General features: G+C 45.4%; 2 protein-coding genes across 2 annotated transcripts in view; both read left to right on the top strand.

Moving 5' to 3' along the window:
- The first annotated feature begins 271 nt into the window (after nt 1–271).
- Nucleotides 272–14,363, top strand: LOC127584288 (E3 ubiquitin-protein ligase MARCHF5-like). The gene is made up of 6 exons (XM_052040959.1): nt 272–423; nt 2,595–2,797; nt 5,881–6,011; nt 8,107–8,290; nt 9,963–10,129; nt 13,154–14,363. Exons 1-6 carry the CDS (start codon nt 389–391, stop codon nt 13,310–13,312), a joined length of 879 nt encoding a protein of 292 aa, XP_051896919.1. The 5' UTR covers nt 272–388; the 3' UTR covers nt 13,313–14,363.
- A 4,223-nt stretch (nt 14,364–18,586) lies between these two features.
- The window catches only part of LOC127584341 (cytoplasmic polyadenylation element-binding protein 2-like), a 57,740-nt gene continuing 51,367 nt past the window's right edge, over nt 18,587–24,959 (top strand). The window contains exon 1 of the mRNA XM_052041054.1: nt 18,587–18,674. The gene's annotated coding sequence lies outside the window, so the exon portion shown is untranslated. The remainder of the gene's footprint in view (nt 18,675–24,959) is intronic.

A 24,959-nucleotide genomic window follows, 5' to 3' on the forward strand; every position in this document is an offset into this window, starting at 1 on the left:
TAGACTGGCAGGAAAGATAAACCAATAATCAGAGAAACAAGGGGTTAGCCGCCGAGAAATTAGCGGAGAAAATAACCACTAATGAAGCGAACTGCCGTTGTTCGCCATTTGATTGGCAGAGACATTTACCAATAATCAAAGAGATAGGTGGCCCGCCCTCTGAAAATCGGCCAATGATGGACAGGATGCGCCGTCCGCCTCTTTAGTGATTGACAGAGGGATTAGCCATTAGACGAATCGGTCTGAAAGGCAGCTGTTTCGCGATTGGTCGCTCGCTTCCCCGATCGTCCAATCGGCTCGTAAGTTCGCGTTCCGCCGTACGAGGCCTGAAGCCTGGGTCCAGAGTTTGTTTTGCCAAGTGCCAGTTCTGCAGCGGCTGGCTGGGGATATGGCGGCGGTAGCGGGGCTCCCGGGGCTGGAGAGGTGAGTCGGTGGTAGGGACATCGCTGCGGCGAGACCGGGCAGACGGAGGGCGGTAACGGGGCGTTCCAGGGCCCGGACACGGAAACATTGCATGGCCTCCTCGTCGTTTCCTCCCTCCATCCCTCCCTCCATCCCTCCCTCCATCCCTCCCTCCTCCCCCCTCCTCCCCCCTCCTCCCCCCCTCCTCCTCCCTCCCCCCTCCCCCCTCCCTCTCCCTCCCCTCCCCCCTCCCCCCTCCCCCCTCCCTCCCTCCCCCCTCCCTCTCCCTCCCTCCCCACCCCACTCCCTCCCTCCCTCTCCCCCCCTCCCCTCCCCCTCCCCCCCCTCCCCCCTCCCCCCTCCCTCCTCCCCCCTCCCTCCTCCCCCTCCCTCCTCCCCCCTCCCTCCTCCCCCTCCCTCCTCCCCCCTCCCTCCTCCCTCCTCCCTCCCCTCTCCCCCTCCCTCCCCTCTCCCCCTCCCTCCCCTCTCCCCCTCCCTCCCCTCTCCCCCTCCCGCCCCTCTCCCCCTCCCTCCCCTCTCCCCCTCCCTCCCCTCTCCCCCTCCCTCCCCTCTCCCCCTCCCTCCCTCTCCCTCCTCCCCCCTCTCCCTCCTCCCCCCTCTCCCTCCTCCCCCCTCCCCCTCCCCCTCCCTCCCCCTCCCTCCCCCTCCCTCCCCCTCCCTCCCCCTCCCCCTCCCCCTCTCTCCCCCTCCCCCTCTCCTCCCCCTCTCACTCCCCCTCTCTCCCCCCTCTCCCCCTCTCCTCCCCCTCTCACTCCCCCTCCCCCTCCCCTCCCCCCTCCCCCCTTCCCCCCTCCCCCCTTCCCCCCTTCCCCATATGCACCCACAATCAACTGCCCTCCCACATACCTTCCCCAGTCATTGCTCCCTACGCCATTCCCCAACATATCCTCCCCTCCTCGTTCTGCCTTTCACCACACTGCCCCCAGTTCTGCACCATGCTCCCAACTTTCTCTCTCTCTCTCTCTCTCTCTCCCCCTCCCATTCTCTCTCTCTCTCTCTCTCTCTCTCTCTCTCTCTCTCTCTCTCTCCCCCTCCCATTCTCTGTTTGGTCTTCCTTGATTTTCCATTCTCCTGCCCCCCACCTTGATCCATTGCTTATTGTCCTGCTGCTATGAGAAATTGATTATCAATCTGAAGAACACAATAATCAGAAAACGCTAGAATGTATAATATTGGTTGTGACACCAAGACAGATAGTTGTAATGGGAGCTGGGATAGGAAAGATAATCTGTTTTAACCAATGATTCAATATTCAAAAATAGATAAGATTTCTTTATTAGTCACATGTACATAGAAACACACAGTGAAATGCATCCTTTGCGTAGTGTTCTGGGGGCAGCCCGCAAGTGTCGCCACGCTTCCGGTGTCAACATAGCATGCCCGCAGCTTCCTAATTCGTACGTCTTTGGAATGTGGGAGGAAACCAGAGCACCCGGAGGAAACCCACACAGACACGGGGAGAATATACAAGCTCCTTACAGGCAGTGGCCGGAATTGAACCTGGATCGCTGGCGCTGTAATAGTGTTACGCTAACCGCTACACTACTGGGCCTGCCCGATGTTTAATAGTTGAGCGAAATCTGCTTGAATCACAGAGTCGGGGCAGGACACTAGTGCTGTGAGCCAGTGGCTCCAGTAGCTGTGCCAGAGACCCAGATTCAATCCTTACCTCTGGAACTGTCTATGTGGAGTTTGCACCCTCTCCCTGTGACTGTGTGGGCTTTTCTCCAGGTGCTTGCAGGTGCCAAAAAGCTATACGTTGGTCGGCCACTGTAAATTGTCCCTGGTGTGTAGGCAAGTGGTAGAATCTGGGGGGCAGTTGGTGAGAACGTGGGGAGAATAAAGGATGTCATTAATGAAGGATTCGTCTAAATGGGTGGTTGATGGTCGGCGCAGACTTGGGGCCTTTTCTGTGTTGTATGACTCTAGGGTTGGTTTTCCAACTAGTGCAGGTTAGTAAGAGCACTGTGAGGATGGATAACAGCAGCCATTCAATCTTGCAGATGGTCAAGAGCACGGGAAATTGAATGATAAAACATTTAGGAATACCAGAGCTGAGAACCTCACCGTACTCCCCCTTCCTTCCAGAGGCCATTTAAGTTATCGGGGCTTCTGCTCACGAGGGACCTCATTAATTCATTTCATGACTTCTCCCCATTCGTTTTGCCCAGGAACTGCTGGGTGTGCTTCGCCACTGACCTCGATGATCGCTCTGCAGAATGGGTAAGCCCATGCCGATGTAAAGGGTCAACAAAATGGATCCACCAGGCATGTCTACAGCGATGGCTTGACGAGAAACAAAAGGGGAACAGCACGGGCCGGGTGGCGTGTCCACAATGCAACACGGAGTACTTGATTGTCTTCCCGAAGTTAGGTATGCAACAAGACTATTGTCGCTGCCTTAATCAATCAGGTTTACTATCACTGACTTGTATGTCGTGAAGTTTGTTGTTTTGCACCAGCAGTACAGTGCAAGGCATAGAATTTTCTAACAAAAATAAATAAATAGTGCAAAAGCGGAATAACAAGGTAGTCTTCATGGACAGTTCAGAAATCTGATGGCGGAGGGAAGCTGTGTCTAAAATGTTGAGTGTGGGTCTTCAGGCTCCTGTACCTCCTCTCTGATGGTAGTGACACGAAGAGAGCATGTCCTGGCTGGTGAGGGTCCTTAAAGCTACTTTCCATTTATGCTGTGTTTTTCTTTCTTTTCTTTTTAACCGACCTGCCCAAGATTTTAGGGTGTTGTGCCCAATCGGATACCAGCCAAAGTAGCATTTCCAATGTCAACCCAAGGTTGTGAATCCTTTCAATTGTGTGTCCTAAATCAAGACTGGAGTTAAAATAGCAGCCCTCCTCTTGCAAATACCAATCAAGCACTCCCATACAGTCCTCGCTGCTTACAGTTGAGTTGGCGCCCAGTGAAAAGATGTGAAACTGCTGTGGCATGTGTACAAAACAATCCTCCAGCAGATTGTTGCTCCAGTAGTTCCCATCTCTGGATCATTGTGATTCCCAATAACCTGGTCAATTAGTTTTTCCTCCGCAACTCGTTTCGAGAGATGAAAGTGATTGCTGTTGACAACAAGGCAGTATTTGATTGAGTGTGGCATCAAGGCATCCCCTGGTAAAACTGAAGTGAATGGGCATCAAAGGGAAAACACCAAGATCGGAGTTGTACCTTGTACAAAGAAAGTTGGCTTTGGTTATTGGAGATCAATTATCCCAGCTACACCATCCAGGACAAAGCATCCCACTTGACTGGTGCTTGGTCAACCTCTTGTTCCCTCCTCCACCATCTACAAAATGGCCTGTAGTAGCTCGCTTGCTTAAGAGTTCTCAGCCAATTATGGATGACTGTTGGACTTGCTGGTGACAATGTGATCTTGAGAATAAATTGAAAGCTGAGAAATTCACCCAATTGTGTTCAATCCTTCTCCAGGCCCCTGTGTGGGATTTGCACATTCAGTCTGTTGTCAGGTTTCTGCCAGGTCCTCCTGGTTTCCTCCCATCTTCCAAAGAGGTGCTGGTAGGTTAATTGGTTACTGTTAAACAAAAAAGTGCTTAATAAGACTATCGAATGGTTCCCTTGTACGATAAGACCTCACAATCTACCTTGTTATGACCTTGCACCTTATTGTCTACCTGCACTGCACTTTCTCTGTAGCTGCATTCTGTATTGTTTTACCTTGTTGCTACCTCGATGCACTTGTGTAATGAATTGATCTGTATGAACGGTATGCAAGACAAGTTTTGCACTGTACCTCGGTACAAGTGACAATAATGAACCAATACCAATATAGGTAAGTCGCATAAAGACTTCAAAGGGGAGTTGATGGGCATGTAAAAAAAACCACACTGAGTAGCAGGGCCACAGATAAAGAGGAGGAGGTTGGATTTGCTCTGCTGGATCAGGCATGGACTTGAATGGCATCATAATAGGTAAGAAATTAATTCAGAGGCAGACCTTCAGAAGCCCTATGGGCAGTTTTTTTTCCCATAACTCTGTAGCTGAAGTGCTTTTCTTCTCCATCAAGCTCACTGTTCCAGCATCCAGTCTCCCAGTTTTGGCATTGTCACCATGCCACCAGCAATGCAGGCAATGCCAACCTGAGTGTACTCGCCTGGAGTGTGGGAATAGTCGGCGATGACGGGAGAAAAGGGATTCCAGTAGCTGCAGAGTGCTACTTTGCCTGAAGTGTTTTTCTGTGAAGCCAAATATGTAGACGAAGAAACTTGAAGCTACTGAGTGAAAGTTATGGAGTAGCACCTGCAAAGGTGTGGGAGCCTTCAGCGGTCCTACTTGCCTTGACCAGGACTGTCACTGAATCACCTCCTCTCCCATTGCCTTCCTGGGCAATAGTAGCAGCTCGGCAGCTGCTCACCTTCTATTGGAGAGCACTTTCCCATCCTGGTGCCCCCAGAAGAGCAGCATTGACCTGGTATGGTTCAGCACCATGCTTCTATTGTGGCATGTGGGAAGCCTGAGCAGCTGCAGAACCCACGCTTGGACAGACTGAATGGAATGCACCACTCTACCACCTGAGTGTGTGCATGTTCATCAAATTATCCGCCAGCCACTGGCACAGGGAAAGGCAATTTCCTGTGGGAGATTCATAGCTTTTGTATCCAAGCTATAGATGTTGATTTAAGCATGAATGGCTAACACTGATATCCTTATTCCCCAAGCGAACCAGCTCAGATTTGTGTGTCGGGACCCCTCACTGCAGATTGCATGCTCTCACTGCGCTGTAGTCTGTTGAAGGCAAGACATTCAGTGTACAGATCCATTTTGTATTCAAGCTGTTGGAGTACAAGGCTCAGTCTCGGATGAGACTTGACCTCTTGAATTGAGATTGGTTAGAGAAAGAAGTATGTATTCACCCATTTATGTTTCTCACAACGTACCAGGAGGCCATTTGACCCACTGAGTCTGTGCAGGCTCTCAGAGCCTACCCGTTTCCCCCAATTATTTCCTGGCGATCGGTTCTGTCTCGCTTGCATGCTCTTCACCTCCTCCTGCCACCTGTGTATACCAGGGTCAAGTAACACTGGCCAATTAACCTACCACCTGACACTTGTTTGAGATGTGAGAAGAAACCAGAGTGTCCGGGAGAAACCCAGGTGGTCCCAGTGAGAATGTGCAAACTTCACGTGGACGGCACACGAGGTCCTGATTGAACCTGGAGCCGTGGATCTGAGAGTTAGCAGCAATATCTGCTGTGCCAACTATATACTTGCAACACTTCTGCTTTGAGAGCACAGGCAAGATCAGAAAAACTCTAACTATGTTAGTACAAGCAAGTTAGAGACACAATTCAGACAAGAGAGACCAATTGTGCATTAGCTGTCAAAACAGCTCCATAAGATTGGCCTTGAATTCAAAGTACGGATGATGCTCAGTGACTTGTAATGTGTATTTTTTCAGTGAGTCCTGATGGTTATGTAACTGTTCTTCAGGTCCAGTTGTTTATTCCTTGCACCAAGTCGACCGCATTCTGTCCAAAGCCAGCCCGTTTGCAGCAGCCAGCATCGTGGTGGGGACTGTGTACTGGTCGGCGGTGACGTACGGAGCGGTGACTGTAATGCAGGTTAGTCCTCGCGCTGTCTTTTCCCTGGGTCAAAAATCGTTAACTAGAACCCACCTTGTATGAACAAACTACTTGCAAAGACCCTCACAGGAAAAAGTTAGCTGCTCTTCTGATGGCTTAATGGACTAAAAATACTCATTATGTAGATGATGAGGTCCTAACTGAGTTAGATGATTGTAGCTGGAATCCTCAGTTGACCTCTGTCTCAAGATTATGGAAGTCCATCCAGTGATTTGCTATTGAGCGAAAAATAGATAGAGCGCATTTATGGTGCCTGCTCAACTGGATACAAAGAGAATAGTGTTTCTATGGTGCCTTTCGTAGACTCAGAACATCCCAAATGACGTTACTGTCAATTGAATGCTTACTGCAATGTAGTTAGTGTTGTAATGTAAGAAAGATTTTAATGCAGGAAAGGTTGGCCATGGTATATCCATGACGTTCTCAGTACAGGTTCCAGATGACCATCTAACTGTTTAGTAGTTTATTGTCACATACACCAGGGTGCAATGCAATTCCTTGCTCACGTGAAGCTCATAGAATAAACAATGTATGTGTTTAGTACAGATAATACATCTAAGTAAGTTCGTGGCTAGAGTTTACTGGATTCACCACTCCTGCCCCTGTCACCATTGGTCCATCATTGTAGGATTTGGAAGCTTTGGACCATGTTATTCCTTTGATTGAAGACAGTGCATTTTTTTTATTTTAATGTGGGAAGTTGGTTTGTGTACAGCAACTACAGGATCTTGATGAGCAGATCCAGAGTCCAATAGCAAGGGAAGTCCATAGCAGAATCTCTCCAGCTTGCTGCAACCTTCTGCTTTCACTGTTGTGAGGATCCAAAATATCCTCTCCGCTGAAGATCTTTTCATCAGAGCTTCCTTTGTCAGCCCATTTCAAGATTCATGGCAGACCTTCCTGGCTGCAGAGGCAGCTGTGGGCATTCCCAGCAGGCTCTTTCTTGCTGTTACCTGCTGTCCATCACAAGGAAAGAGTTTAGACTTATTGAAAAGAAAGTCCATGACATTAGTGGCCACATTGCAGCTCCACATGCCCCCTGACTTCCCCCAGGCTCCTATCTCTTTTGCCTCTATAAATCCATGTCCTTCATTTATACTTGCATTTTTACATAAGAAAAAAATTGGATAGTGTTGCTGATCCATTTCGATCATTACTTTGATCTTCAGGTGGGATTGTATAACCTTTACAAATTTATTCAAATCGTTTCTCTGTAATCGTTCTAGAGACCTGCAAGTCACCATCCATTGCAGGTTAGTTCCAATCCTGAAGCAGGCAAACACTTACCCCCTTTGCAGTCATAGTAACAACTTGCCGAGTTCAATTTTCTGTCAGTTGTTAAAAGCAGTGCAGCTAGTTGAGCTGCTGCCTAACAGCTCCCATGACTTGGCTCTCCGATGCTGTCTATGTGGAGTTTGCAAATCTTCCCTGTAACCTCTGGTTCCCTTCAAGTGCTCTGGTTTCCTCCCACGCCGTTGGGTTAGTAGGTTAATTGACCACTAAATTGCTTTGTAGAGTAGGTGAGTGGAAGAATCTGTGGGAAAATGGGGAGAATAAAATGGGATTGGTGTGATTGGTCGGCCTGGACTCTGTGGGCCGGGGGCCTGTTTCTCTGCTTTATGACTCTGACAAAGACAGAAATGCTGAGCAAATTGTTGCAAAAATCGGTACTGCTTATCTGCAGAATTTGATGAAGAGGACAGTTGGAATCTCGAATGCACTGCCTTAGGGGGATAGTGGAGACAGTGAGTCTCATGATGGTTAAGAAGTATGTAGACAATGCATGGAAGGCTGTGGGCCAAGTGGTAGTAAATGGAATTAACAGAGATGTGTACTTGATGGTTGGTATGGACAGAGTGGGTCAAAAGGGTGGTTTCTGTGTTGTATAACTGACTCAACAAATTTCACGACCTATGTCAGTGATAATAAATCTGATTCTGACTGGACATTTGAAAGGAAGCATGAGCTAGAAAGGCAGAACAGCTTCCATCATTTGTGCCGATCTCTGTGACCAGTGGCAATGGGTGTTGAAGAGCACTGTTTAGTAACTCGGTCTGCCTTGATCTTCCCATAGGTTGTGGGGCACAAGAAAGGTTTGGACCTGATGGAGCGGGCGGATCCTCTCTTCCTGCTGATGGGGCTGCCCACCATTCCAGTGATGCTCATTTTGGCCAAGATGATCCGATGGGAGGACTTTGTGCTTCGGATGTGGCGCAAGTACTCCAGCAAGCTTCAAGTTCTCAGCAGCATTTTCCCAGGTGAGACACCGACCTCCATTCGATTGATTCCAATCCAGTTCAGACGGACAGAATTACAAGGCCCTTGATGAAGCGAGTTAGTCTGGTTGTAATCTAGTTCTCAGTGGGCATGGTGCATGCATACACTGACATTAATCAGGCACTCGGGGCAGGTTAATTGAGGTTGCTTCTATTACTCCAGAGAGTGGAAAAACAAATGGTTTTGATTAGCACAGCAAGTAACCAGTGGTCCCAGATTTAAGGTAATTGACAGAAAGATCAAACACCACATGAGGAATTTTTTTTGACACTCAACGAGTTGTCCTGCATTGCCTGGAAGAGTGTTGGGAGCTGTTCACTATTAGTGATGAAAAGAGTATTGGATAACTGCAAGAATGGAAGTTTTTGGAGAACAATTGGGAAAGATTAGAGAAGTGGGAATAATTGGATAATTATTCCAAAGGTGCAGTGGATGAAGGGCCTTCCCTGTGGAGTATCATTCTGTGACCTTGTTCATAACGAGGAAGGGTATGAGTGGTTGGTGCAGTGGGTCAAACCCAGGACCTGGGTTCAAATTCAGTTTAGATGGATGGATTAACATCACTGCTGGTTACGAGTCTTTTGTGACACCAACCCTGAGCTCGGAGAGAGTCAATCCAAGTCCTGATTCAACAACAACAGCTTGCATTTGTAGAACACCATGTGACGTGCTAACACATCCCAGTGGATTTCACTGGAGCATTGTCAAATCGATTTTGATTACAACCTGTAAGAAGAGGTTTGTTTACAAGGAGAGGAAAGTTCAGGTGGGGAATTCCAGAACCTGGCAACAAGGTGGCAGAAAGCACAGCCACCAGTGGAAGAGTGATTTATAACAAAATCGAGGTGAGCAGCAATCCTGCAGAGATGGGGCTGAAGGAGGTTAGAGTGAGGCTTTGCTTGTAGAATAAAATGCACAGAGACTGAGCAGTCGGTACTTGGTTTCCTTCTCCCTTGTATGTTTCTCTAGTTTCCCTGTTTAAGGATCATATCATTACATTATGTATAGCAATTGAATCTCTACCGATTTCTCTATCTACTATCTGTTGGCTATCCATCTACTACTGAGACTATTCATCCTGTGCCTTTATATAGAACAGCAGCTCGAGGTTTTAGTGTTCAGTTGAAACATCCCACCCACCCGGGACATTCTCTCTTCTCTCCTCTTCCATCGGGTAGAAGATACAGGTGCCTGAGGGCACGTACCACCAGACTTAAGGACAGCTTCTACCCCACTGTGATAAGACTATTGAACGGTTCCTTTATACAATGAGATGGACTATGACCCCACGATCTACCTTGTTGTGACCTTGCACCTTATTGCACTGCACTTTCTCTGTAACTGACACTTTACTCTGTACTGTTACTGTTTTTACCTGTACTGCATCAATGCACTTTGTACTAACTCGATGTAACTGCACTATGTAATGAATTGACCTGTACAATCGGTTTGTAAGGCAAGCTTTTCACTGTACCTCAGTACAAGTGACAATAATAAACCAATACCAAACAACAAATCCAGTTGATGCCATTAGATGACTGGATGGAATTAATTTCAAACTAAGTTGCAAAAAACCCTCTCTAACAAAGTGTTGTGGGTTGTCTATCTGCCTCACATTGTGGCTTTTCATATTGCTATTTCTGCATTGTTTAGGTTTCGGATGCCCCATTCCTCGTATACCTGCTGAGACCAACAATCGAAGTGATCACACGTCCGTCTCTCGCATCCTATGCGGCGCGCTCGTCTTCCCAACGATATCCAGCTTGGTTGGCAAATTAATATTCAGCAGCGTGAGCTCCAATCTGCAGCGAACTATCTTGGTGAGAGTGCAGTCTCATCTCTTTTACTCCTCCCCTGAAACTACGGAAAAGCTGGGGTGTGATTGCACCTGCTCCAGAGTTCTTTAGTCACTCTGCATCATCCATCTGCAACTTTGACATAAAATGAGACTGGTTTTGAAGCTCTGCTGTGATTTAGAGTGTGTTCTTATTCCTAGCATGGGTCATCCAAGCCCAGCTGTGCAACTTTAGCACCTGAATTAGCCCAATACTAAGTGTTGCCTGTCCTGTACTGCCATGCCAGTGTGTTTTCCACTGTCAATGTTCAAGACCCATTGATGCTATTAGAAGGAGACCAGAGAGCGCTCTCAGTTGCTGTTTAACATTCCTTCCTTGATTAACATCACCAAAAATAGATCAGCTGGTCATTTAACTCTGTGCAGCTTGAGTTCACGCAAAGTAATCAATTCCTTGAAAAGCACTCTTTAACCTGTTCCTAAGTATATGATTAGTTCCTAAACGAATCCAAGAATTCTGGATTCTTGGTTGCATCCTTTTTGTTTAGCAAGTTTTGGGAAGAAACTTCAGGGCTAAACATAGCTGTAAACTTTGCATGAAACCCGAGTAATTTGGCAACAGTCTCAAGCTTTGGAGTATAGCCTCGCATCAAAGTTAGGATGGTTCAAACAAGCAGTCTGCTCTGTTGCACTTTTTCAATGTATTTACAGGATGTATACAGTGCTAGCAGCAGCATTTATTGGCTGCCCCTAGTGGCCTTTTCCCATATTTCTTGATTCTCCTATTTCCCACTGATAAGATATCTATTTGTCACATGTACATCAAAACATAGTCAAATGCATCTTTTGCGTAGAGTGTTCTGGGGGCAGCCCACAAGTGTCGCCATGCTTCCGGCACCAACATAGCATGCCCACAACTTCCTAACCCGTACGTCTTTGGAATGTGGGGGGGAAGTCAGGGCACCCGGAGGAAACCCACGCAGACACGGGGGGGGGAACGTACAAACTCCTTACAGACAGTGGCCGGAATTGAACCTGGGTCGCTGGCGGTGTAATAGTGTTACGCTAACCGCTACACTACTGTGCCTGCCCCTACAGTTGAACATACTCAAGGACTGGTCACTCTCATCTTGGGAATCAAACAAGTACATTCCTTTTGTGAATATGTGCATCTTGATTACTGCCCATCCTTCATTGCTTTTGAATCAAATGACTTGTGAGGCTGTCTAGTCCTGGATCACAACAGTGGATATGAACCATATTCAGGGCAGACTGGGTAAGGACAGCACATGTTCTTTGAAAGACATCAGTGAATTAGTGGGTCTTTAAAATAACAGTGATGACAGTCTTACAGAGACGCAGCTAGTGGAGGTTTTATCTCACAACTCCGGTAATCCAGGTTCAATCCTGACATCCGATGCTGCCTGTGTGGAGTTTACACGTTCTCCCCATGACCACGTGGGTTCCTGCCGGGTGCTCTGGTTTCTTCCCACATCCCAAAAAGTGCAGATTAGTGGATTAATTGACCGCTGTAAATAGCCACTAGTGTGTAGGTGAGTGGTAGAATGTAGGGGTGAGTCGATGGGAAAGTGGGGAAAGTAAAATGGGTTAGAATTGGATTAGTGTAGATGGGTGCTTGATGGTTGGCACAGACTCGATGGGCCGAAGGTCCTGTTTCCATATTGTATCTCCATCATAATCTGGTGTTGTGTGGCCATCATTTCTTATAAACTAGCATTTTCTTGTCGAGTTATTTAATGAACTGAATTTTAGTAACCCTAGTTTTGTAATCTGTATTTGAATTTGTGATCATGCGTGATAGTTAATCCAGGCACCTGAATTGGGTCCTGGAGCATAACCACAATGTGATGATTGTTCATCTGGTTTTGAAACTCGGGATCCTCTAGTTGCTTCCCAACACCACCCCGCCAATTACTCAGATCAATTCATGTGGTTCCAATCTGTAAAGTTAGAAGGTATTAAGTCTGCATTACTGGGGCAGGATTAAAGGGTGCAGAAATTGGCCTTAATCTCCCTGGGTCATGGGAGATAGAGTTGGCCAGGTTTCCTGCTCCTAATCACTGCTGTGGTTACTTTCAGGGGAAGTGGGATGAGTGGCTGTCAGGTGAGGTGCCAGGTGGCCTCTGCTCTCCAGCAGTTGAATTTCCCGTTAGTGCGCACTCCAGTTGAATTTCCCGTTAGCGCCACACACCACACTATCAGAGGCTGGCTAGTCCCTTTGGAAAGAGTGTCCCATTAAATGTTGCAAGGAAAACAGGAGGACAAATGAGGAAAAATAAGTGGCTGTATTTTTTTTTGTTACCCAGAGTTATTACAGACAGTGATTGCATCTAAACATTTAAAACCTCACTCAAGATTAAACTGAAATGAGCCTCTGTAAATGCCATTAATTAGGCTAACCAGTCATGAGAAGCTTAATAACCCTGAACAAGTGTTTCTGTAGTTAAAAATAACAAGTCTGAATGTATGAACGTAACAGCAGTCTTGAAAGGTGTCCTAAGATCAGTGACAGCTAACCAAATAGAAACCTTTAGCAATTCAAAGTTCTGAGGGTAGTTGATGAGGAAGATTAGATGTGGAGGGTGCGTTTTCTACTCTCCAGTCAGTTGGTTCCGAAAAGCCTCATGGAAAGATGAAAGAAGAAATGTGTTAGGACCTAGGATACCTGACCTAATTGGTTCTTAAAACCGTAGACTGAAGTGTTTGGGGGGTGGGGGGGGGGGGTAAGTTAAACTTTATTTTAAAGAAAAGTGAATGGATTGGGGCCTTTGATACCCCTTTCGGAATGTGAGCACAGGAACATCAGGCTGAACAACCTCCTGTGCTGTAAGGTCCTGTGATTCTAATGGATATTTAGTTAATGTATTGGATGGTTTGCAGCATGAAAAAAGGAAATCATCTGAAATAAAACTTGGGTGTACCTTGTGGGAAGCAACCTTCACTGCCAAATGGTATATTTCCTCCTCCAGTGCATCATTTGCATGCTTTGCATTGTTTTGGTTTAATTACTCTCTCTCTGTTATTGTAGGGAGGGATTGCCTTTGTCGCTATCAAGGGGGTTTTAAAGGTTTACTTCAGGCAACAGCAATATCTCATCCAGGCGAACCGCCGAATTCTCAACTATCCTGAGAGGGGAGAGGAACAAGAAGATCCACAGGAGGCCTATGAGGACTCGGGGAGTGACTAAAGGAGGGAATGATCGGCTGTGATGCGAGCAGGCACAGACCCAGTTAACTTCTGACTCTCCGGGTTGTTGGAATTAGCGTTCAACATAATCCCACTTGAAGCAGATGTGGTGCTGTAGTCACATTTGCTGAGGTTTATAATCCAGCCCAGCTGAGTATATCCACCCTGTCACCTTGTTGTTGGACAGATATTTGCCCTAATTTTTAAACTGCCTGTTTCTCCTTTAATTGCTTCTATTATTATGACTCAGTAGCTGGGGGACTAAACACTACTACCACAAAGTAACCTCCTGGCATCAGCTCAAGCTGACAACCATGCTCTCATATGTGCTGATCTGGACAACAGCTTTCCCATGGCGTTTGAGGTCGTGTATATAATACCCAATTCTATTGTAATAACGCCCTTTGTGTGGCTATATTAAAGCGGGGGTAATCTTTTTCTCTAGCCTTGGGCTGAATCTCAATCCATTCACAAATGGACAGTTGTTCAAAAGCACCCCTGTAAAGCCCCATATTTTTCCAGGAGGGAAGGGTTGGTGATAATATTTGTGGTCCACCCTGGCTGCCAGATTCTTTTGGGAGTTCAGACCCTGAATTGTGACAATTTTTCTGGTGATATCAAGACCACAGTTAAATATTTGTGATTAACTGGAGCTTTACAAACTTGTTCACAGGGAACGTTTTCTGTGTTCATTGCACAGGCCACCATGCAGATTGGTCAAAGATCATTATGTCAGCCTGGGCTTACTGTTTCAAACCTGTGGGCATCACAATAAAATTGTGCATCAAAATAAACAAGTTGATTTTATACATATTTTAGAAGTAGCATATTATAGATTAACAAATTTGTCGTATCTTCGTATCAATTGTTTCTTTATATCTGCAGAAAATTTATTTTTAATTGAGTTTCTTTTGTGTGCTGCCATAGCAACTACCATAATTGCTGTAAAATTTGTTTATTTTTTATTTATATAAAGCTGTTTGGAATAATTAAGCTGGAGCAAAATAAGGATTCTGAAGAAATTTAATTTAATAAAAATGCCACCTTCCGAATTGTTATGTTTGTCCTTCTAGTAAATGTCAGTCGGACAGATGAAACCACTGGGGCCATTTCTCAACTGCACAGTCGCAGACACCAGTTATTTCGCTTGGTCACTATAGGGAGCTGTGCTGTTGTAAATGCTGCTGGGTGGAGCAGGGCTTATCAGGGTATTTGTATCCTGTCTGAAGAAGTCCTACACCACCAGAAGTCATGTCAAAGCCTTTGGTCATTTGTCCCAGTAATTATGGTTCAATGTCAAATTTTGTTTGATAGCACCTTGATATGTTTCACCATCTTAAAGGTGTTCTAAATGAAAGTTGTTGAACCCCAATGAGAGACGTACTCTTCCCCTGCTTGCTTACTTACTGCAATACAGAAGAAGGTTGTTCAGTCCCAGCTTACTGTGCTGCTGCTACATAAAGCTAATTTTCATGGCATTTATACCCTCTGTATGTTTGCCTATGGCAATGAATTTGAGTCCTGTTTATTATTCCCCAACTTAATTATATCATATGCCCATCAGCTCTCCTTTTTGATTATTCCACAACTTACCTGCACCAAGGGGCAGGGAATTAACCAACCATCCCATCCTTGGGATATGGGAGGAATCCAGAGTATGTGGCAGATGCCCACATGGTCACAGGAAATTGCGTGAACTCCAACCACCCAGGGTTGGGCTCAAAGCCAGGTCCCTGGAGGAATAGTGCTGTGCCACAGTGCTGCCTCATAAAGCTACTGTATTTTTCCACAGTACTTTTGGTTAAATGTGCTGACACCTACTGGTTTATAAAGTTTGATCTGAAGCCATGCATCAGTGGATTATGGTGTTCAAATATTCCATTAAGTTGTTTACTTTAATGCCTAGCACTGTCTCAGACATGTCTGCTCTAATCTTCTGTGACATTTAAACAAATATCCCAGTTAGTGTGCACTGTGAAGTGATGCTTGTTGGGAAAAAAAGACTGAATAATGACAGCATTGAATTTGGACATGATAACCACCAAGTCCAAATACTGGTCTCAATCAAGGTTTGCATGTAAGGGCTAGTCATTTAGCTAAGTTACTGAAAGGTCATTCATGCCTACAAGACAAGGTCAGGACTAAAACCTTTCCCAATTTCCTACCCAAATCTCTGTCCTCTACCTTAACTTTCAGTGATGTTTACAAACATTGAAAACCATAAAAGACCTGCTTAAAATAAATTAATAAAATATTTTTAAACATTTTTAGTAAAAATTGAAAGACTAAATATGCACATCCTTAATCTGATTTAACAAAATGAAATAAATAAGTTCTATCAAGTATTCTCCTAGCATTATGTTTCTCTACTCATTTGAATAAAGTACCTATGGCAGGTAAACCTGGTGTGGGTTCAGCTGGTAGATTTTCAGCCAGTCTTCAACTTACAATAATAATTGCCCTTATTTATGAACATAACATTGTCTTGAATAAGTAAGCTAACAGACAGGTCAGTAGATGAACAGAAACAGATATTCAAAGAGCTGGTCCATAATGTTCAGCAGGAATTTATCTCCATTAGAAAGAGGGATTGCATGAGAAAAGAGGCACTATCTGTGGTTAACAAAGAAGGTCAAGGACAATGCTGAATTAAAAAGCAGGACATACAAGGTGGCAAGGGCTGGTGGTAGGCTAGAGGATGGGCAAGTTGTTAGGATCCTTCAACAAATGACTAAAAAGCTCAAGAAGGGAGAAAATTGATTTTGAGAGAGATATGTGACATCTAAACATGAAGAGTTTCAATTAACATATAAATCAGAAGAAGGTGACTAGAGATTGAAGCTGATGAATTAATAACAGGGAACAAAGAAATGGCAGGTATGTTAAATCAATTTTTTTCCATCAGTCTTCACAGTGGAGGACACTACCCTAAGATAACAGATAGGCTAATTTCAAATAATGTAGAGGAACTCAATCACAAGGGACAAAGTATTAGAGAGAATTGCAGGGCTAAAGGCAGACAAATAGCCAGGACCCAATGGCCTGCACCCAAGGGTTGTAAAGGAGAAGGCTGCAGAGACAGTGGACCCTTTGGTTGAAATTTTTCATAACTCACCAAATTCTGGGAGGACACCAGAGATGGGAAAACAGCCAATGTGAATCTCTTGTTCAGAAAGGGAGGAACAGAGAATGACAGGGAACTATAGGCCAGTTAGTTTAACATTCATTGTTGCCAAGACAATAGTGTCAATAATCAAAGAGGAAATAACTACTCTGTCAGGATAGCTCAATATAATGAACCCTGGTCAATGTGGTTTTATTATGCTTGACAAATTTGCTCAAATTCTTTGAAGGTGTTGATAGTTGGAAGTTGGAAGTGTTGATAGAGGGGAACCTGTAGATGTAGTGTATTTAGATTTCCAAAAGGCATTCGACTTGGTGCTAAATAAGAGGCAGGTGCATAAATTATAAGTTACTGGAGGGCATGTGTTAGCATAAGATTGAAAACTGGCTGTCACGTGGAAAAGAGAGAGTTGGAATCAGTGGGTCCTTTTCATACTGGAGGGATATAACTAGTGAACTACCCGAGGGATCAGTTCCTGGCCCTCGATTGTGTACTATTTACATTAATGACCTAGGTGCCATGCAGAGATGGGTGAATTTATAACAGGGAATAAGGAAGCAGCTGAGACATTAAACACTTTGTGTCTGACTTCATGGAAGAAAACAAAAAAATCTGCTAGAACTATCAGTAAACCAACAAAAAGAAATAAGTATTTGTTTTATAAAAAGTAGTACTGCAGAAGTTGATGAGACAAAAAGCTGATATTTCCCAAGAACTGATGGCATGCATTTTTGAGATTTGAAAGATGTGGTGCCAGAGATAATGAATGCTCTGATTCTATGCATACTGGAATTGTTCCTATTGTTTGGAAGGTCACAAATGTGAACCCACTTTGTGTGGAGGGAGGGAAGGAGAAAGAAAACAGGGAACTAGTGACCTACTCTTATTCCCTATGTTTTTATTACTGAGACTGACTTTAATTACAGACTTATTTAATTATTTTAAGCCTGCTCTATCATTCATGTATATCATGGCTGGTCTTCTATCTCAGCCCCATTTACCTGCACTATTCCCATATCCCTTGATTTCTTGAACATCCAGAAATCTATCAATCCCTGTTTTGAATGAACATAATGATGGGTCCTCCTCAGTCCTCCGATGTAGAGAATTCCAAAGACACATGGAAGAAATTTCTCCTCAGCTCAGACCCAAATGGCATACCCCTTGTTCTGAGACCGTGACTCCTGGTCCTAGATTCCTCAACCTAGGGAAACATCCAATCACATTTTGTAAGTTTCAATGAGATCACACCCAATGGACTGACTGCCACTCAAATTTCCCAACGGCATTCAAACTTGCGTCTAATAATGAATGGTCTATAACTCTGGCTGCTAGTCCAGTAATTTTACCTCTATGCTATCTATACCTTTCTACTGTACCCTGGTAGATAACACACAACTCAGGGTTACACACTATCCTCAGAAGTGCACATTTCATTAAATCTTGGCACAGTCTTTAGCTCACAAACATGCATTTTTCTAATCCTTTAATATTGTGGGTATTAATAAAGTTAAAGCAATGTTTGTCTTTTTGAAATAACTAGTGTTTTCTTTTAAAATCAGTGTTTAATGCAAGTAGCAGATATGGACTGTCTGTGCAGCACTGGTAATGACGATATGAAAAATTCCATTTCTGCTTTCTGGGGACCTTAACCGTCTCAATCTTGAACAGTCTCCAATTCGCCACTGCTGCAGAAGCACAAATGGTTTCATCATAGAAATGGGTTCAGCAGTAACTACCCTACCCATCTCAATCCTGACTTTGTGCAGTGTCCGGACAGCTGCATTTTCTACTGGGAGGTCTAGGTTGACCTTTGCTTCCTCTTGAGGTTCAGCTGTCAACAATGCAGACCGGATGGACACTTTAACTTAATCAACGCTGCCAACTTGTGCCACAATCGATCCATTTTTTCCTCGGGCTTGTCGATCCTCAGTGACTGCCAGCCCAAGTAGGGATATAGGTGCCAAATCTCTCACGTTGTTTAAAAGTATCGTGGAAGCAATATTACAGCAATATAGGGACTGCAGTCTCCCTGTATATGATACAGACAGCCACAGACACAGGATAACCTCAGGACTCTATGAGCCACAATGCAGACACAGCTGGAAGACTTGGAATATTCTTTGCATGAGTTGTTTGTTATGTAGCAGGGATTGTGGACAAAGGTGCGATCCTTAAACAAATCACAGTGATGATGAAACCTTAGGAACAGCCTTTTCATCGACATACAAGGCAAACAGTAAGTATTTCTCAAAGGTGGTTTCAATAGCATTCAAAACATGTGCCCAGCAGAGTTGGTGAAATGTTTCTTTGTACAGGGGCAAGAGACATCTTAAGTGAATTTGCTTTCCCATAACCTTCTATTTAAAAGCTGAGTGTTCCTTGTAAAACTTACCTTTTTGATATTTATTGATATTTATTTATTAGTCACAAGTACATCGAAACACACCGTGAAATGCGTCTTTTTGTGTTACTGAGAACATGCTGGGGGCAGCCCACAAGTGTCACCACTCTTCCAGCGCCAACATAGCATGCCCACAGCTCCTAACCCGTACGTCTTTGGAATGTGAGAGGAAACCAGAGCACTCGGAGGAAACCCACACAGATACGGGGAGAACGTACAAACTCCTTACAGACATAAATGGATTCTACTTGATATGGAGCAACACACAAAATGCTGGAAGACTCAGTGGGTCAGTTGACTGTCCATTTCCCTCCACAGATGCTGCCTGACCCACTGAGTTCCTCCAGCATTTTATATTTTGCTCCAGATTCCAGCATCTGTAGTCTCTTGTGTCTACTTCATATGGTTGCGTGGATGCGAGCAGCTTGAAGGGTAATCGTCATTTCCAATCTCTGGCCATCATCACTGATGCAGTGGCACAGCAATTCGTGCTGGTGCTGCCTCACGGCTCCAGGGACCCAGGTTCAATCCTGACCTCGGGTGCTGTCTGTGTGGAGTTTGCATGTTCTCCCTGTGACCGCATGGGTTCCCTTGGGTGCTCCAATTTCCTCTCACAGCCCAAAGACCTGTGAGTTGGTAGGTTAACTGGCAACTGCAAATTACCCCTCGTGTAGATGTTTGCTGATAGAATCAAAGAAGAGTTGATGGATGTGAGAGAGAATGGGTTCCAGGGGAAATAAGTGGGAGAATAGCTATGCTCTGAGGTCTGGCATAGGCATGATGGGCTGAATGGCCTCTCATGTCATAAGAATAATATGAGACAATATGGTAGAAAGCTGCCTCACTGAAGCAGGGATCTTGTGGATCCAACAATTGACAGGAGTCCATTCGCACCATCGTATCTGTGATGGCTCTTTCAGTGAGGTATCTATTTAGCCTCTGAAAATCAAAAGAAATTTGCAGATGCTGGAAATGAGAAATAAATTCAGAAAGTACTGGATCTGTTTTCTCTGGAGAGGAGGAAGTTAAGGGGGAACATGACTGAGGTGTATAAAATTATAAGGGATATAGATAATGTAGACTCAAGAAACATTTCCCCATATCAGAGGCAGATACAACTAGGGGGCATCGATTTAGTGTGAGGGGAAAGAGATTTTGAGGGGATCTGAAGGGGGCGTTCTTCACCCAGAGAGTGGTGAGTACCTGCAATGTACTGGCTGAGAGAGTGGTTGAAGCTGCATCATTGACAGCATTTAAGAAGTGAGCACTTGAGTCACTTTGTGTTTTTTTGTTCTCATTGTGTTCTTTCTTGTAAAAATTGTGTATAATTTACATTTATGTTTCTCTTGCGAATGCTGCTTATCTGATGCTATGTGCCTGTGATGCTGCTGCAGGTAAGTTTTTCATCGCACCTGTGCATACATGTACTTGTGCATATGACAATAAACTTGACTTTGACTTTGGCTTGAGGACATAGCTTTAAGGTGAGAGGGGAAAAGTTTAAAGGAGATTTAGGAGGCAAGTTTTTCACAGAGAGTAGTAGGCGCCTGGAGCATGCTGCTGGGGGGAGGTGGTGGAAGCAGATACGATAGCGATGTTTCAGAGACATTTAGACAGACACATGAACAGGCAGATGGGATTAGTTTGAATTGGCTGCATGGTCAGCACAGACAAGGTAGGCCAAAGTGCCTGTTCCTGTGCTGTACTGTTCTATGAGATTGATCAGGACATCTCTTTTCTGGTTCAGTGACAATAGTTATTTGCTATCCATACTGCTGATTAAGACATCTTTTGGTATGGAGCAAGGAATAGACCCAGGAGTAGGCCCTTCAGCCCTCGTGCCTGCTCCAATATTCAATAAGGTCATGGCCGATCTTTTAACTCAGCACCACTTTACTGCACAAATCCCATATCCCTTGAGTCCCTTAATATCTAAAAATCTGGCTTGAATATACAGTGAACGAGTCTCCACAACACTTTTGGAGAGAGAATTCCAAAGATTCAGCTTCCCTCTACAGGAAGAAAGTCCTTCCTATCTTTGACTTGAATAGCTGACCACTTTTTAAATACTGTGACCCCTGGTCTTAGACAAGCCAGCCAGAGGGACATTTACCCTGCATCTACTCTGTAAAATCCTGTAAGAATTTAGTAGCTTTGGAGGTACAGAGTCCTACAGAGCAGAAACAGGCCCTTTGGCCCACCGCATCCATACTAACCACAAAGTTCCTACTTATAATAATCCCATTTACCAGTTCTTCCTGTGTAGCCTTCTATGCCTTAATGATTCAAGTGGTTGTCAAGATAAATGTTGTGAGAATATCTCCCTCCACTACCCTCTCTGGTAGTGCCTTCCAGATTCTAACTCCCTCTGGGTGAAAAATTCTTCCTCAGAATTTCCTATCCCTTTTCTCTGCCCTCTGATTTTAGACAACTCTGCTACGGGGAAAAGTTTCTCACCATCTATGCCCTTCATAGTTTTGGATACCTCTGTCAAGTCCCTCTTAGCCTCCTCTGCTCTGCAGAAAACAAGCTCAGTCTAGCTAGCCTCTCCTCATCACTGAAACACTCCATCCCAGCACCATCCTAGTGTTCAATGACACCACCTACAGTCGACAGATTATAGGGGTAGTCTGCTGAACCTCCTCTCATACTGCAACCTGCCATCCCAGGAGATTCAGTCCAGTGAACAAGAGAACATTCTGAGTGATGGTATTAGTGATATTATTTCTTCTGGCGAAGTTACAACAAAAACTTGGATATATATCGACCTCCGTATTCAGATGATGCAGCCCAGGGTAATAAGAAGGGAATAAAGTCCACAGGTCAGGAGAGATGACTGATGCTGTAGAACATTTTTAAATGCAAATTTTGGATTTGAGTCATGTTTCTTCACTGCTAATTTAGGGCAAAGGAACACGTATATATCATGTCTATAGCAACACACAAAATGCTGTAAGAACTCAGCGGGTCAGGCAGCTTCTATGGACGGAGCTGGACAGTCAACATTTTGGGCCGAGACCCTTCAAAACATCGACAGTCCATTTCCCTCCGTAGATGCTGCCTGACCCACTGAGTTCCTCCAGCGCTTCAGGTGTTGCTCCAGATTTCAAGCACCTCTTGTGTCTCTCTATCATGTCTGTAATGGCTTTGGTTCACTTTCTGAAGTGGGGTCACCATTATAATGTAGGAAGAGTGGCAGCCAATTTGCACACAGCAAGCTCCCACAAAAAGTGGCGTGATAATGATCGGTAGATCTGTGCGACGTTAGTAAGGAACAGCACTCTAAAAGAACTCAATCAATGTCTCCCTCCTGCAGCTGTCTCCAATCTTCACACTCCCCTCCCCCACCTTGCTCCATCTTTTCCCCCCTTTTCCCTCTTTCCTCTGTCTGCCTCCATCTATCATTCACCTGCCACTGTCTCCCAACTCCATCCCTGCTCACCTCCCCTACCTGGCACAACCTGGGCAGGCACGATAGTGTAGCGGTTAGCGTAATGCTACTACAGCGCCAGCGACCCGGGTTCAATTCCTGCCGCTGTCTATAAGGAGTTTGTACATTCTCCCCGTGACTGCGTGGGTTTCCTCCAGGTGTTCTGGTTTCCTCCCACATTCCAAAGACGTACAGGTTAGGAAGTTGTGGGCGTGCTATGTTGGCGCCGGAAACATGGCGACACTTGCGGGCTGCCCCCAGAACATTCCATGCAAAAGATGCATTTCACTGTGTGTTTCGATGTACATGTGACTAATAAAGATATCTCATCTCATCATTATCTTACCTTACACCGCTCCTCAGTCCACCAATCACCTTTCTCACCACTCCCCTTGTCCTCTTTATACTGGCCTCCCCACTCTCAGTCCTGATGCAGGATCTTGATTGCTCCAGATTCCGGCATCTGCAGTCTCTTGCGTCTCAATTGGTTTGTGAAGCTTGAATTCATAGTGGCATTGGCCCTTTAAAAGACACTGTGTCAAAGGAGGGGTGTGCTGGAAATGATTCAGTCAAATCATTACGTAAGCTAGTATCAGGAACTGCATGGTAACTCTAGTGTCACACAGCTGCTTGCTGGGAGCTGTAGTTTGTATCATGCTTCAGTCACTTCCCCTGTGTTAGATTTCAAGCACTACAACTCCCAGAAGGCAGTGCAGGAGTTATGTGGCAGCCACATTGCTGCAGGACAGCCAGTTTTTATTGATTGATTGGCTCTTGATAATTTATTATTGATGGTGTGAGATCCCTGCTGAGGGAAGCTGGGAGTTCTCCTAACATTTCATCAGTCAACAATAACATGCTTTCATACTGAGCTCACTATTTGAAACAAATGTTAGCTTTTTTATTGTGCCTTTAATGACTTCACATCCAATAAAGTCCTTTTGAAATGTCGTCATGCAGGAGGCACAGCTGCCACTTAGCGCACAGCAAGCTCCCGTTATCTGTTTTTTAGGTAGGTCCATTGAAGGATATTCAAGGCCAGCAGGAGAGAACTCTGCTGGCCTTCCTTGAGGCATAGGAGTACGACGTCCACCTGGAGATGAGATAAGATATATTTATTAGTCACGTGTACATTGAAACACAGAGTGAAATGCATCTTTTGCATAGAGTGTTCTGGGGGCAGCCCGCAAGTGTCGCCACGCTTCCAGTGCCAACATAGCATGCCCACAACTTCCCAACCCGTAGGTCTTTGGAATGTGGGAGGAAACCAGAGCACCCGGAGGAAACCCACGCAGTCATGGGGAGAACGTACAAACTCCTTAAAGACAGTGGCCAGAATTGAACCCGGGTCGCTGGCGCTGCAATAGCGTAACACTAACCGCTGCACTACCGTGCCTGCCCAAACACACTTCCCTGGCCGGGAATTGAACCCTGGCCATGGCGGTGAGAACACCGAATCCTAACCACAAGACCACCAAGGAACCTGAGTACAGAGATCCCTGGGTTCATCCTGACATTGGGATCTCTGACCACTGTCAGCCCCAGGTTTTGTGCTCAAGTCTTGAACCCTCAGCTTTCTGACCCTGTGAGAGGGCAGTAACTTCAGGATCAGGTGGAAGATGTCTGATGGTTCACTGCCATAAGGCGAGAAGGGATACCAAGCTAGGAGAATGCAGGGGGAGTTGAGTGAAATAGGCAAGGATACATCTGGAGGGAGTGACTCAGTCAGCGCAGGGGTCTGAGGAGTCAGAGAATATGGCCCAGAATCCAAGAAGTCCAGAAGACCATACTGGAGGAATGCAGAACACCCAAAAACATGAAGACACAAGAGATTGGACTCTGGAGCAGCAAGCAATGTGCTGGAGGAGCTTACCATGTCAAGCAGCAACTGTTGGGGGGGGGGGGGTGGGGGGTAAAGGATTGTCAATGTTTCGGGTCAAAACCCAACCCAAAACATTGAAAATTTCTTCTCCACCCCCCCCCCCCACAAACGCTGCTCAACCCACTGAGTTCCTCCAAGAACATGAAGGGGAAACACAGGCACTGAATGTCAGTACCAGCATACACCTTGTGACCCATGGGTCACTGAGGCTTAATCAGCATGATGTGGCCCCCTCCTCCTGAAAGCACTGATTCTTGCCAGTGTGCAGTTGTCTTGCGCTCAGGTCACCTCCAGACCTGCTCCTCAAGTCCCCAAGCATAGACAGCAAGTCGCCAGTGACTTACTCAATGGGGGAGGGGGGTGGGGATTGAGGAGGGGTCTTCACTGCTCCGCCCACACTATTCTCACCCATAGCCCACACAAGAAGAGCAGCCAATCACTGGACCTGCTGGGATAAGCCTTCAATCATGAGAGTTTCCTATCCTGTGCTCCTCAGTATCCCAATGGTCTATGCATCCATGGGAGTCATGGTAACATAATAATCTCTTTTCATGTCTGTAAACATAGAACATATGTCCTATGTTCTTAAAGGGCAAGACCATGAAAAGCACCTCACAACCCATCCATCTCCATTCCAAGATTTATAGGGATATTCTAAAAGGGGCACTTCTCTCACTGCCAACCCATTTTCCAGGAGCCATGGTGAACCTTAACGTTATGCTGAAAATCCTGCAAATACTTGTCCTCCTCATTGAAGTATAAGGTTTGTTGACTGTCCTGGAGTTGATGCAGCCTTGTGTCACCCGTC

This window comes from Pristis pectinata, chromosome 29, assembly GCF_009764475.1.
Source record: "Pristis pectinata isolate sPriPec2 chromosome 29, sPriPec2.1.pri, whole genome shotgun sequence".
Lineage (NCBI taxonomy): Eukaryota > Metazoa > Chordata > Chondrichthyes > Rhinopristiformes > Pristidae > Pristis > Pristis pectinata.